Source organism: Scomber scombrus, chromosome 4 (assembly GCF_963691925.1).
Source record: "Scomber scombrus chromosome 4, fScoSco1.1, whole genome shotgun sequence".
NCBI lineage: Eukaryota > Metazoa > Chordata > Actinopteri > Scombriformes > Scombridae > Scomber > Scomber scombrus.
In genome coordinates this window covers 23,749,628-23,762,077 of record NC_084973.1, presented here as the reverse complement: position 1 = coordinate 23,762,077, position 12,450 = coordinate 23,749,628, and the positions used below count along the sequence as shown (strand labels likewise).

Genomic DNA, 12,450 nt, shown 5'->3' with positions numbered 1-12,450 from the left:
CAAAAAGAGGCACTTTGGCACTAAAAATACTGTAATGTTGAAAGATATTTTCTTGAATTGACGAGTATGAAAGGTCATTTGGAAGCTTCATATTAGCCTCAGATACATTTTAAGTACATTTTTGAACAGAAGGAGGAGAGGAGGATTGTGTCCCTCATCACTTACATTAAAAGTGCATTATGAAGGGCTTTTCTAATGGACAGTATAAGCAGGAGGAATAATTATCACAAAGAAACCTGTTTCAATGTTCATTTGGGTACCTGACTATTGTTTTAAGACAGACTTGAAAAATTGTGAACCCATCCACTTACATCAGATAATAAAAATCAACTGCCATATACAGAATACAACCAATATACATGTATGTTGCTTTACCTTAAGACATACATTTTAATGTAAACATTTGGAGGGGATGGTACAAAGAAGAGACTAGGCCAAACTAAGCATCCAACACTTAAATGGCTAAACAATCCTTCAGTGGCAGCAGTGGTCATTAACAGGAATGTTCATTACTATTGTCATTATTAACCACAGGATGGTCTTTAAACAGTTACACACACAGACTCTCACAAATGTAAACACACACTCTGACTATCCTCACATGATTTCCATTGCTTTGTGGGCTAAAACTAGTGGGTCCTTTCATCCATCACCCAATCACACTCACTGCAGGTAACAGTTCAGTCAGAGTCCTGTTATTCCTGGCTGTCAAAGCACAGGAAAGACAGACAGTGTGTCCAGTATCTCTCAATAAGCTCCATCATAGCTCCACCCGTTTCTTTAAGATGATTTCTCGCACAAGCGCCGAGACCTCTTGGCGGACGCTGTCCATGGAATCATCCGTTCGCCAGAACCGGACCACTTTCCCCTCCGGGTTGACAAGAAACTTCCAGAAGTTCCACTTTGGGATTTTCTGCACAGAATCTGAAAAATAACATGATGACATTAATTAATTAATGCTACGCCATACAAACCCGATTTAGTTTGTTTTGATTTGCATGTTTATACATGCATACAATCAAAAATCAGTAAGTGAGTGAGATGTATTATATCAATTTATACCATATAATTAATGATACCAAGCCTGACTCACTGCACATTATTTAAATATTTAAAGTCCCCCTGCACTCAAAATGGATTTTTCTTATTGTTACTGGAGTTGGATGTTTGAGCTTCATTGTGCAGACTGCTGTGCAGGATTTGACAGTAATAGGTTGTTTTCACATTCATATGCAGAGGAGGAAGTTTGTACCTATGAGCATAATTGGGGGCATTACAACTAGTCTGTTGCCAATCCTGGTTAAAGTGTGATGTGTAAACTGAAAGCTTCCAGTGCACAAACACTGAGTGAACTCAGTAGAGTAGTAGTAGTAGACAGCAGTTAACTTTTGAAAATGAAAATATTTAGGCTACATATTTACAGATTTAGAATTTTAATGAAGAAGGAGAAGATGTCATTTTAAGGATTTTAACATAATAATTTAAATAATTGTGTATTATAGTTAATTCCCTGTATTGCTACTCTTTAATAAGAGTGGACCATATGGACAAAATAATCTAAAATGGTGCTTGCATTCCAATAATCCAACGTGGTTATAAAAAAAGACGTTTTGCTCATTGATTTGTAACAATGGCAACAATGTCCTAACCAGACATATTAAAGTGATAGTATATTATAACAGTTCCTCTTGACAGGTCAGTCACTGATTGAAACGTTTTACCACTGTCATCCAGAGTAACAGATGAAAGGGAAAATCCTTGCATTTCTGATGTCACTTGAATGTACAAGCTACTATACACATGATGTCACACTAAAAAATAGCATATCATTTTACATTATTAACACAGGTATAAACCTCAATTTAAACAATGATTGGGTGCAAGAACTACACAAAAATCATACTGATTTTCATATTCAGAAGTTACAGTAAACTGAAAATGCCATCAGTAACTATGGAAAAACATAACAACCATTTTCTACTATTTTCTGCCATTCTGTAGATTTTAGAAAAATTAAAAACAAGAAAATATTTATAATCAATCAACAGATTAGTTGATAATGAACATAACCATTAGTTGCAGACTTAATAATGTTTTTATGTTGTGTTGTATTTTGTTTGGGAAAGTGACAGTTATCACTTGTAGTGACAAACTATGACAGGTTCAGCTTCATCAAGAGAAACATTAAACATGTGTTAGTGACACCTTTACAAAGACTTTTTCCATTATAAACAGAACACTATTAGCCCCAGGTCAGAGTAAGTAAGCAGACATATGCTAAAAAATATATTTATTTATCATTGGACAGATTACTTTATCATAAAAATAACAGAAGTTGAAGCCCTATTAGAAAAAGCGTGGTTCAGTGTAAGTTAGGTCCAGATTGAACTTCCTTTCAGAAGTTTATCCATCATTGTTGAAGATGATTTGCCACTTAATTAAATACAAATACAGATTTGAATAATAAAGATCGTGTACTTTTCCCTTCAGATATCTTTGCAGCTATGAAATGTTGTAAATCTGGTGCAGATGCAGACAGATGTGTGAGTCTTACCTGTGAGGAACTTGAAGGCAGGGTCAGCCTCTGAGCCCATTATTTTGATCTTGCTGAAGAAGGGGAAGGTGACACCATAGGTTGACTTTGCGAAAGCTTCAATGTCCCGGCTGGCCATAATCTCGGTTTCCCCAAACTGGCCGCAGGGGAAGGCCAGGACGTTGAAGTGAGAGGTGCCCAGCTCCCGGTGCAGCTCCTGCAGAGACCCGTAACTCGCCTCCGTCTGCTCGCTGTGACTCGCCACGTTTACAACCAAAGACGCCTGTGAAGACGCAAAACAACAGAGTTCATACTGCATATAATATCGTTTAAAATGCTCCAAGAGACACATATTTTGCACCGAAACGCGCCTTTAACCTACACTGGATAACTTAGTGAAAGTTTGCACAGATTTCTTCCCAAACTCTGAAGTGATTCCTGATGATGTGGACTTACTTTTCCTCGGTACTTCTCCAGAGAAACAGTCCTCCCCTTGGCGTCTTTCACATCGAAGGAGTAAAAATCCTTCGGTTTTCTCGGTTTCAGCAGCTGGGTCTGCAGGAGGAACAGACACCCCACACCGACTGTCATGCTCAACAAAACCCTTAACTTTTTTGCTTTGGGGTTGGAGGACTTGGCAGGGTAGCCCCCTAAGGCCTCCATCTTGAAGGGGGAAGAACGAACGGTGGGTCGGAGAAGGGGGCCCCTGCCAGGAGTCTTGGAGGGCGGACACGGTGGACCGGAGGAGGGCCATGTCTAAATGGTAACCCTAGATTTGCGAAAGATCTCGCGAGAGTGATCACATTAACCCAAATCAATAACACCCCAAACCATAACCAAGTGCCTAAACCTGACCAGACCTTAACCACAGCGTTGTGACACCATACGATACAATTATTTTGTACGCTGACAAACAACACGAACAATGAAGGAAGAAAAGTTTCAAATCTCGCGAGAATAATCTAGGATTACCATCTGGACACCATCCCTATATGAAAGCAGTACAGATGTGCACACAAGCAAAAGTGAAATCAAAACAGCATAATTACCCTTAAAATATAGTTATCCAAATTAATTCTAAATGTTACAACAAACAAACAAACAAACTAGATGCTGTGTGTGTGTCTTTTTGTGTAATTTCCAGTGAAATATAAAGTGAGAAAGCACTCAGCATGAAAGCAAACTAAAGCTGAACGCTTTGCTTGATCAATCAAGTATTAATTATCACTTACAAAACTGAGTCGGTCAATTCAAAACTAAAATGTGCGTTTATATATTATTACTATTTTTAAACTGGCAGTTGAATTTGGAAACCTGCAGGCCTCATTTATCTTTCTCCAGACCTCTTACCAGAGGTCTGGAGAAAATCCAATACAAAAGTCAACCAGTAGCAACCAACCTGAACATCATAGTTACCAGTAAACAGCAATCTTTTTTTTTTTTTAACAGTTTGTTAAAAAAGAGAGGTCTAACAGGGAGTTAATCCACTCTGGGGTCACTATAGGATAATATTAATTTCTTTGTTGCTGACTGGTCAGTTGGCAAACAAAAGGGAATTTATACATTTGTTAATGTGAAGCCGTAACAAATAAACCATGAAATACAGCATTTTCTTATTTAGAGTGATATTAATGCTTTCACTTCTGTGATTCATCACATGTGGATGTCTAGATTGTGGCAAAAGAAAAAGTTACCACTTAATTCACTCAATACTGTGTTGTGTTTTCAATGACGTCAGAAGGACTAAATCAAATCTTTGACAAAGGGTCAACTCTTGAACTAAATATAGACCAAAACTCTGTAATAAGAGTATTATTTTGTTTTATGGTTTGTGATATTTCAAAAAGAAACAGCAACAAAAAAGCACTTAAGAAAACTATGGAATTATGAAAGTTTTGCTTATAAGGCCTGAAGTTTGACAAGGTTTGTGTCAGTTTCCAGTGTTTTGATATTCTTCGGATTGATAATATTATTTTTGTTTTTTTGTCTTCTCAGGTACAAAACGATGCACATCACGCATCATACAAACGCTTCAGGAGGCGAATCATCCAGAGGAGCAGCAGTGAGGGGCCTGCTGCCAGTACACCTCTGTCCACTGGGCGGCAGTATGAACCAGATTTTGAGTTTGACTCTGTCTGTCAGAGACTGGAGCTGGATTCACCTCAGAGACACCATGAACCAGCGCAGAGAGGACTACATCGAGACCAAGGTAGCCTACAGTTTTGACTACAAACACACCATGGGGGCATGTAGTCTGTGATACTGATCTGACACTCCTAACAGTAACCTCATCAAAAGTATGACCAGAAAAACAAACTAAGATTTGTGATTATTTTAAAGGTACAGTGTGTGTAATTTAGAGGCAACTAGCAGACTTGACTTGGCAGAAATGGAATTGAATATTCATAAATATTTCATTCAATGTTTCAACTGGTGTATTATCGTGTCTTCGTCACCTTAGAATAAGTACTTAAGACATCTTGCTGTTAAACTTTTGAAACAAACTCTATAGGTTCTGGATTTTGAATCAGGAGGGAGTAGATGCCATTAATTACTTTAAAATAGTACATATATTTTTTATGGAATATGGAAAAACCATATTAGACACACATTACTGCTCCAAGCAGAGTATTTTTATACTGTATTGATACATGTTTGATTAGCGTCCAACACATAAGGGGCCTGATAATGGCTTATCACAGGATAAATCTTTTACATTATATAAGATTTATTGCCAAGTAGGTTTGCACAAGGAATTTGCCTTGGTGTCTTTCTAACGACAAAATGGTGTTGTGGTGCATAACAGCTAAAACAAACAACAAGATAAAAGAAAAAAAACACTAAGAAATTTACAATAAAAATATGTCAGATATTCTAAACTGAAAAGAGATATTAGAGTTTAAAATGAAAAGAAGGAAATGTACATGCACTGACTGGGAATATGCAAATGTCCATAGTATAAACAGTATATGCCATGCACAAAAAATAGTAGATACAGAACTGCTTAAATGTCATGTGTCATGTTAGATATGAACCCTGTGAATTAGTTCAGCTGCAGTCGATAGAAAAATGAAACTGTTTTTGTGCTGTGAGGTTTTGGTCCTCACGATGGGAAAAAGTGTACAAAGTGTTCTAGAGGTCAACTGTGTGGTTTGCAGCAGGTTTCAGATGTGAGCTCAAACTTGTTGCATGTCACAGCTGAGTAGACTGTGTTGCATATAGTGATGCATTTATGGTTTACACAATTCACACGTGTCTTTGTCATAGCTATCATGTGACCGATTTTGAGAGATTGCAGCTAAAATATATTAAAAATTTAGTGGTAGAAGATGTATTATGGTCAACATTTTTAAAATCTCAAATGTCTGTATCAGCATATAAGCCCCAAAATCCACTAAGTCAGTCTATGAGTTCTTGTTTTAGGATAAATAGCATTATTACATTTACTGCATTACTAAATAACCGCAACATATTCCCCTGACAGGCAAAACCACAAAACCATACACTATGTGTCATCGTCACTTCTGACTCTGCACACAGACAGTAGATTGATTCCTGCATTATTTTTTGATGGAGGCAGATGTTATGTTTTCTGTGTTAAGATTCAGCTTCATCAGAGGCGACGTTGGCAGGAGTCGGATCCCACTGCAGCACTGTGACAACACAGATCATGCATGCCACGAGACAGCCCATCACAGAAAATACTCCAAAACAGGTTTGTTTAAGGAAGTTGAACTTGTGCCACCATAGTTTCATTGTTGTGTCGTCTACCTCGCAAGAAAAAAGAGGGCGCAAAGTCAACAGAGGGAGAAATAGAGAGATTTGGTTCCTTTTTTTGCTTCTGGAAGCCCCCTTTAAAGAAAATAGCAGGGAAAAGCATTATGTTAGTTTTTAGTCTGTAGTTTCCTAATGTGAGACTACTTTAGGAGAACAAATAAGAAATGTTATAAGAAGGTAAAATAATAAGGACCCAATGAGGATCATAACAGATAAATAAAGTTTCATTATATTGAGAAAGTCACAAAATCATGATCACAATCTTGCACAAAGGACTTCTAAACATGACATGAAATCTCCACACTAGCTGTCTGAGTTTGAAGAGTTAATGTACACATCATTCAAAATACTTAAACTCAAGGCAATAAATCAAAATTTATTTTGTTGCAGGAATGGGTGTGGACAGCTGCAGTACATGAACATGGAAATGCACAAGAGTGTGGTACAGCTTGACTGTTCTTTCACTACGTTCTTAAGACACACACACACACACACACACACAAACACACACACGCACACACACGCACAGACACGCACACACATACGTGTGTACGTATGACAGAGTATCTTATTGAGTAATACTGTATGATGTCAAACCAGGAAACAAAATGCACAAATGTGTCTGAGCAACAGAAGCTGCTGTGGGAGGTGTTGATGCTGATATGATTGTCTTATTATCTGTATTGGGACATTTGCTTTGTAAAGTTTATGAAAGAGAGGCTAAACCTGCACATGTATCTCAATAACTTAGATTTCTGAAGCATATAAAGCAGTGCCAAGAATGTCCTCTGACGTGTGTGTGTGTGTGTGTGTGTGTGTGTGTGTGTGTGTGTGTGTGTGTGTGTGTGTGTGTGTGTGTGTGTGTGTGTGTGTGTGTGTGTCTCCTGGCTTAAATGCAGCAGACAGATGATCAGTAACCATTACTGCTCTGTAACAATACCCACTTAGATGACTGTTTCATGTAGTGTCATGCAGATGCATGTATTTGTGTTGGTTTTCAAATGACACAAGCTTTCAGTTTTGATCAGCAAGTGACTGCAAATAAATGAATACAACAAAGATGTATTGCTTTAGATGTAAAACCAATTGTATGTGCTTAGGTAACTGTATTTTTATGTCTATCATATTTTTCTATTGCAGGCTCTGATGATAACATAAGAAATGATCTGCAGCCGTTTGCCATTCTGAACAAAGCATCAGTGAGTGTGCAGGGGAAGTCAGTGATGAAGTTGGCGGCGCCATCGCTGCTGAACGACTACTGTAAGAGTAGATACAAATCCCGCATTATACTCACAAATTTGTCTTATTTCCTCTGTTTCTGGGTTTAAAGGGTAAAGTGTGATTCTGTATTTCTATGGTCAAACTTCCATGAAAAGACCAGAACCAACAATGTGTTGGACAATACCTCAAAACTTACCCACCCTGTTAGTTGTTCTCAGGACCAGGCCTGTCATGCTTACTGAAACACAAATCCTTTCAAAAGGCCCACTCATTTCCTAATAAGGCTTCTCAAGCTTTAACAAATGTTACACAGGAGAAAATGGTGTATTTTTTGGGGACTTTTTCAGAATCAATACACATGAGGTTCCCTAGTCAGTAATTACAGCAGTAGTAGGTGTACGTGGGAGCAACTTAAAACTAACCACAGTACCCCTTTCATTATTGTTATGACTGGTATGTGTTTTTAATAGTTTCTGTACAATAATTGACACAGAGGAATGAACTACATCAGCCTTTGTCTAAAGAGTCGTAGAAAGATCAATTAATTTTTTGGCTTTTCATGGGATTTGTTTACAGCAATAGAAATGAAGAATATTGCCAACCTTTAAGTGGCACACATGACACACCTGTCATTCTGATCATACTCTTCAATCCTTTTTTCAGTTTGCATGTTTATATGTTGTCCATTTTGCAGAAGCAGCAGCATTTTGAGGAAATAAAAGCCGATAGACACAATGTTTTATATCCACTGTAAGACCAAGCATGTATATATTAATTGCAAGCATCAATAGGTGTACAAACTTTGCATTGACTCATAATCTTTGACCAAATTTCACTCTTGAAGAAGAAGAACCTATGTGTACCCCAAATGGTCACACTTGCTGCCCATGACCTCTAAAGAATAAATGTATTCCCAAAAAGTTGGCATATTCTTTCAATTAGCATGTATTGAACATATACTGTGTACAGCTTCTGAATCTAGCAAATATTCTGTACTGTACTCATCTGACCTAGTATCCTCTAGTCCTTATACATCTCTTCCCTTTCAGACTCTAATCTTCTCGACTGCAGTTGTAATGGTATGATTGCATTAGCCCTGGGCTCTTCTGTTTACCTTTGGAATTCAGAAACTCGTGCTCTGGTGGGACATTTTAACCCGAGTCAACAACTAGGACGACCATGCCATCAGACTCTATCGTCTATCTCGTCTCTGTGCTGGAGCAGAGATGGCCAAGCTCTCTGTATTGGCACCAGGCGAGGGGACTTACAGGTAAATGCTTAGGCACATAAAGTAAATGAGTATAGCTGGTGCAGGGTGGAAACTGTCATAAGGGGGCCTGGGTGAGAGTAAGTGTAGTTGAATCAGAAGCATGACAGTTTGTGGTGTCTTTGTCTCTCTTTGACTCTTTAGTTGTGGGATGTTGAACAAAAACAGAATATGAGCTGTCTGACATCACACCTGTCTGTGGTTAGCGCTCTTTCCTGGAAACAGCACTTAGTCAGCAGGTACTGGTGTGTGTTGTCTGTATACTAAATAGAAAATGAAGGTTGTAAAGAATTTTCAGTATCATTCTTAACTCTATTCGCTTCATTAACATCAATATCTGTTTAACTCTTCATCAAAAGAAATGTAACTGGGAAGGTTAGTTATGTATTCTTCCATTATTTGACAGCGGCTCTGTCCTCGGACGTATCCATCACCATGACCCTCGAGCTCCAGCACCTCTGGTAGGTGCGGCCGTCCAGCAGGAGGGTCTCTGCAGCCTGCAGTGGTCACCAGGAAATGACTGGCTGGCCAGCGGCTCCACAGATGGCCTTCTCCGTATATGGGATAGTGACATCACAGGGTCACATCAACCACTCACCACAATGAAGCAGCCCAGCGCAGTTAAGGTCAGTGTTTGCTTCATGATGGGTCTTCTCTATTACTTCATGTCATCCTGTACTTTTTGACTTCCTTACTCTGTCTGCTGCTCCCAGCATTAAACTCATTCAGTAATTCTCATGCACATCTTTAAAAAATGTCATACACTGTATAATTTTTTCCTTAAACAGCTGGGCACTGTATTATTTTGAAAAACTGTATATGAACTATAGAAGTGCATTAATTGAGGATTATTTTCAGCAATGGTGAAGTGTTGTGAGTAGGAGCAGGATAGTGTATGTGAGAATACCTCATATTAAATTACAGTGTCCATGGTCATCATATAAAAGGGAAATGCCTCCCAGTACTACAGTGTGGGGCCATACCATGCACATTTCCAAGTCTATAGTTAAATTGTGTGGCTTGACTGGAATATCTTTGCATGATTTACAGTTCAAAAAATTCCTTGTTTATCTTACATTGGGTGTAGCCCCTGAGTTCAGCCGCTGTCTGAAACAGCACAACATAGCACAGGTGGCTGTTTGTGGGCGTGTGCGAACAATCTGATGTCAGTTCAATAAGGGAAGTAGAGGTAACTTTGCAAATGGAGCATTCAGCTTTGACTTTCAGGGACATTTTTTACATCCACTCCAGTTTTTCAAACATTGACAAAGTTTAAAATAGACATCCAGCCTCAAAATAATATATAAACAAAAGATGATCCCAAAAAGTTTGTTGTATATCCTTTAATTTGATATTAAGGAGCTTGTCTGTTAAATGTGATAACTGACTAAATGTGTGAAGAAGATTATCTTTATACTGTAGTGTAGCATTAAAAAAACGTAAACATGCATGCAGCTGGAGATTGTGGATGTCATTACTGTGAGTGGTTTGATAGTATAATTAAAAACCATGAAACACTTTCAATCAATCTCTATATACAGTAGCGCCAAATGACAACAAAAGTAATCTCAAGGCACTTTACACACAGAGCAGGTGTAGACCGTACTCATTAATTTGATTTAAAGTAACCCAACCCAGGAGAGAGAGAAAGGAGAGGAGAGAGAAGCACATTGAAAATCAACATTGAAGTTAGTATCAGCACTATCAGCACTGCATGACTCTGGCTTGTCTGACTTGCAAAGAAACACCTGCATCAATCAAAGAGGATGACAAGTTAAGCATTTATGATTGACACATTCGTATATTGCATATTGTATATTTTAGCTCATGCTAAAATGAGTTGCACGATGCTGGTTGGTTCATTTAAGGTTTAGCTGCTGTCATTCTGAGGTTTGAAAACTGCTGTTAGTTGATCCTGAAACTTATCACCGGGGGGTTTTCTTTAACAGCCAGACAGTCTGCTAATAGTTGTCTGTGTGCTTGTGTATTCATTGTGTGTATGTTTAGGCGATGGGATGGTGTCCATGGCAGAGAAAGATGATCGCTACAGGAGGCGGATGGAAAGATAGAGAGCTGAGAATCTGGGACACACAGTCAGGGACTTGTGTTACTTCTGCTGACACAAACTCTCAGGTGATGGAGACTCAAAAAGTATTTTAACTGTGAATAAATTGCTTTTACATGAAAGACATAATCGCTGACTTAACAGTACAATGTCTCCAATTGCAGATCTGTTCTCTACGGTGGGAAGAAAAGAAGTGTCGCCTGGTGACAGGTCACGGCCTCCCCCAACACCACGTCATCTGCTGGGACTGGGTGTTGTCCTCGCTTAGCCCGAGCTACCATCTCGCTGGTGAGAGAACGTGAAATCAAATTTACAACTGCCGCCCTCAACAGTGTCTGTTTAACACATTCAGAACAGCCTCATAGGAATAAATGTATGGTATTCCATCATGATACACACTGAGTAATAGTATAACAGTAGCAACGTGACAATTGGGTCTATTGCTGCCATTCAGTCATCTGTCATCTTGTGTTGACTCATTTGAGTCCTGGGCTTCAACTGAATGTGAAACTAGAAAGACATTTCAGATATTGTGAGTAAAGAAAGACTGCATTTCACAAAGGTTGTTTGAATATTTTTCAGATTGATTGTTTACTAAAGGTTCAGTAGTTGTTTTACTCATTTACTCACAATTTGCAGTTACCGTGGAGGTGATTTTTTTTGCCTGGAAGTCAGACTGAACAGCCCACTTTCACTTCATTTTTCAGTCTGATATTAAGTTCATCTTGTTAATTTTCCTTTTGCTGAGTCCGTAGCAATCTGATGTATCTACTCCACCAATGTTATTTGTAGACTTATACAACACAGAAGCTACAGTAATGATTGCTTAGAGCACTTAACTTAATTCTTTTCACACAGATCAAAGATATTTGAGATTTGAGAGTTGTTGTTCCTGTAAGTCGAATTCCAACAACCTTTATAGTATAGTATTGATTTCTTCCATGCTTGTCACCATTTTCTTGGCAATTGTCTGGCTCTAAAACTCTATTAAATGTTAGTCTTCGAGACTCGCTCTGAGTTTGTAAGCCTTTCCTATTTGCTCAAACCCATTCTGTGCGTTTTGATGTGACATAAATTCTGACATATACGTGACACAAAAGCTATCAGACAAAACAGGTGTTTATCACTGCTCAATAAGAAGTTTAATACTGCTTTATCACTCAGTAATAGTACAGTATTTCAGTGGTGAAGACAGCAAGACATTTTTCAGTTTTGTGTGGGTATTTAAATGTAAAAGTTCAATAATGCTGTTGTTGTTTTTCAGGTCATTCAGATCGCGTCCTGCACTTGGCCTTAAATCCTGATGGAACACAGATTTTCTCTGCTGGAGCGGACCAATGCCTTAACATCTGGCACATGTAACTTGTATTTCATCTTTATTTAACCACAACATTGATGAGCATGGATGGTGAATGTTGTTGGCATGTGGTCAGGTTAAATGTCTGACCTTTGTGCACTGCACACAAAACACATTTCCTGTCCCATGCTGTGAACTAACCACACAGCCCAACCTGCTTACCATAGTCAAACTTATTGTTATATCAAGATAGTTGCACCACAGTTTGAGGGCAATTCAGATATACCTAA

At 38.5% G+C, this 12,450-nt stretch overlaps 2 protein-coding genes across 2 annotated transcripts; one reads left to right on the top strand and one right to left on the bottom strand.

Moving 5' to 3' along the window:
* Positions 1 to 421: 421 nt before the first annotated feature.
* gpx8 (glutathione peroxidase 8 (putative)) lies at positions 422 to 3,240 on the bottom strand. The gene is made up of 3 exons (XM_062417960.1): positions 2,990 to 3,240; positions 2,555 to 2,816; positions 422 to 924 (listed from the first exon to the last, which is right to left on the bottom strand). The coding sequence occupies exons 1-3, from the start codon at positions 3,194 to 3,196 to the stop codon at positions 761 to 763; spliced, it is 633 nt and encodes a 210-aa protein (XP_062273944.1). The 5' UTR covers positions 3,197 to 3,240; the 3' UTR covers positions 422 to 760.
* Positions 3,241 to 4,419: 1,179 nt separating this feature from the next.
* LOC133979382 (cell division cycle protein 20 homolog B-like) lies at positions 4,420 to 12,225 on the top strand. The gene is made up of 9 exons (XM_062417894.1): positions 4,420 to 4,446; positions 4,529 to 4,742; positions 7,451 to 7,570; positions 8,581 to 8,807; positions 8,943 to 9,037; positions 9,205 to 9,424; positions 10,806 to 10,931; positions 11,028 to 11,151; positions 12,128 to 12,225. The coding sequence occupies exons 1-9, from the start codon at positions 4,420 to 4,422 to the stop codon at positions 12,223 to 12,225; spliced, it is 1,251 nt and encodes a 416-aa protein (XP_062273878.1).
* The last annotated feature ends 225 nt before the right edge of the window (positions 12,226 to 12,450 follow it).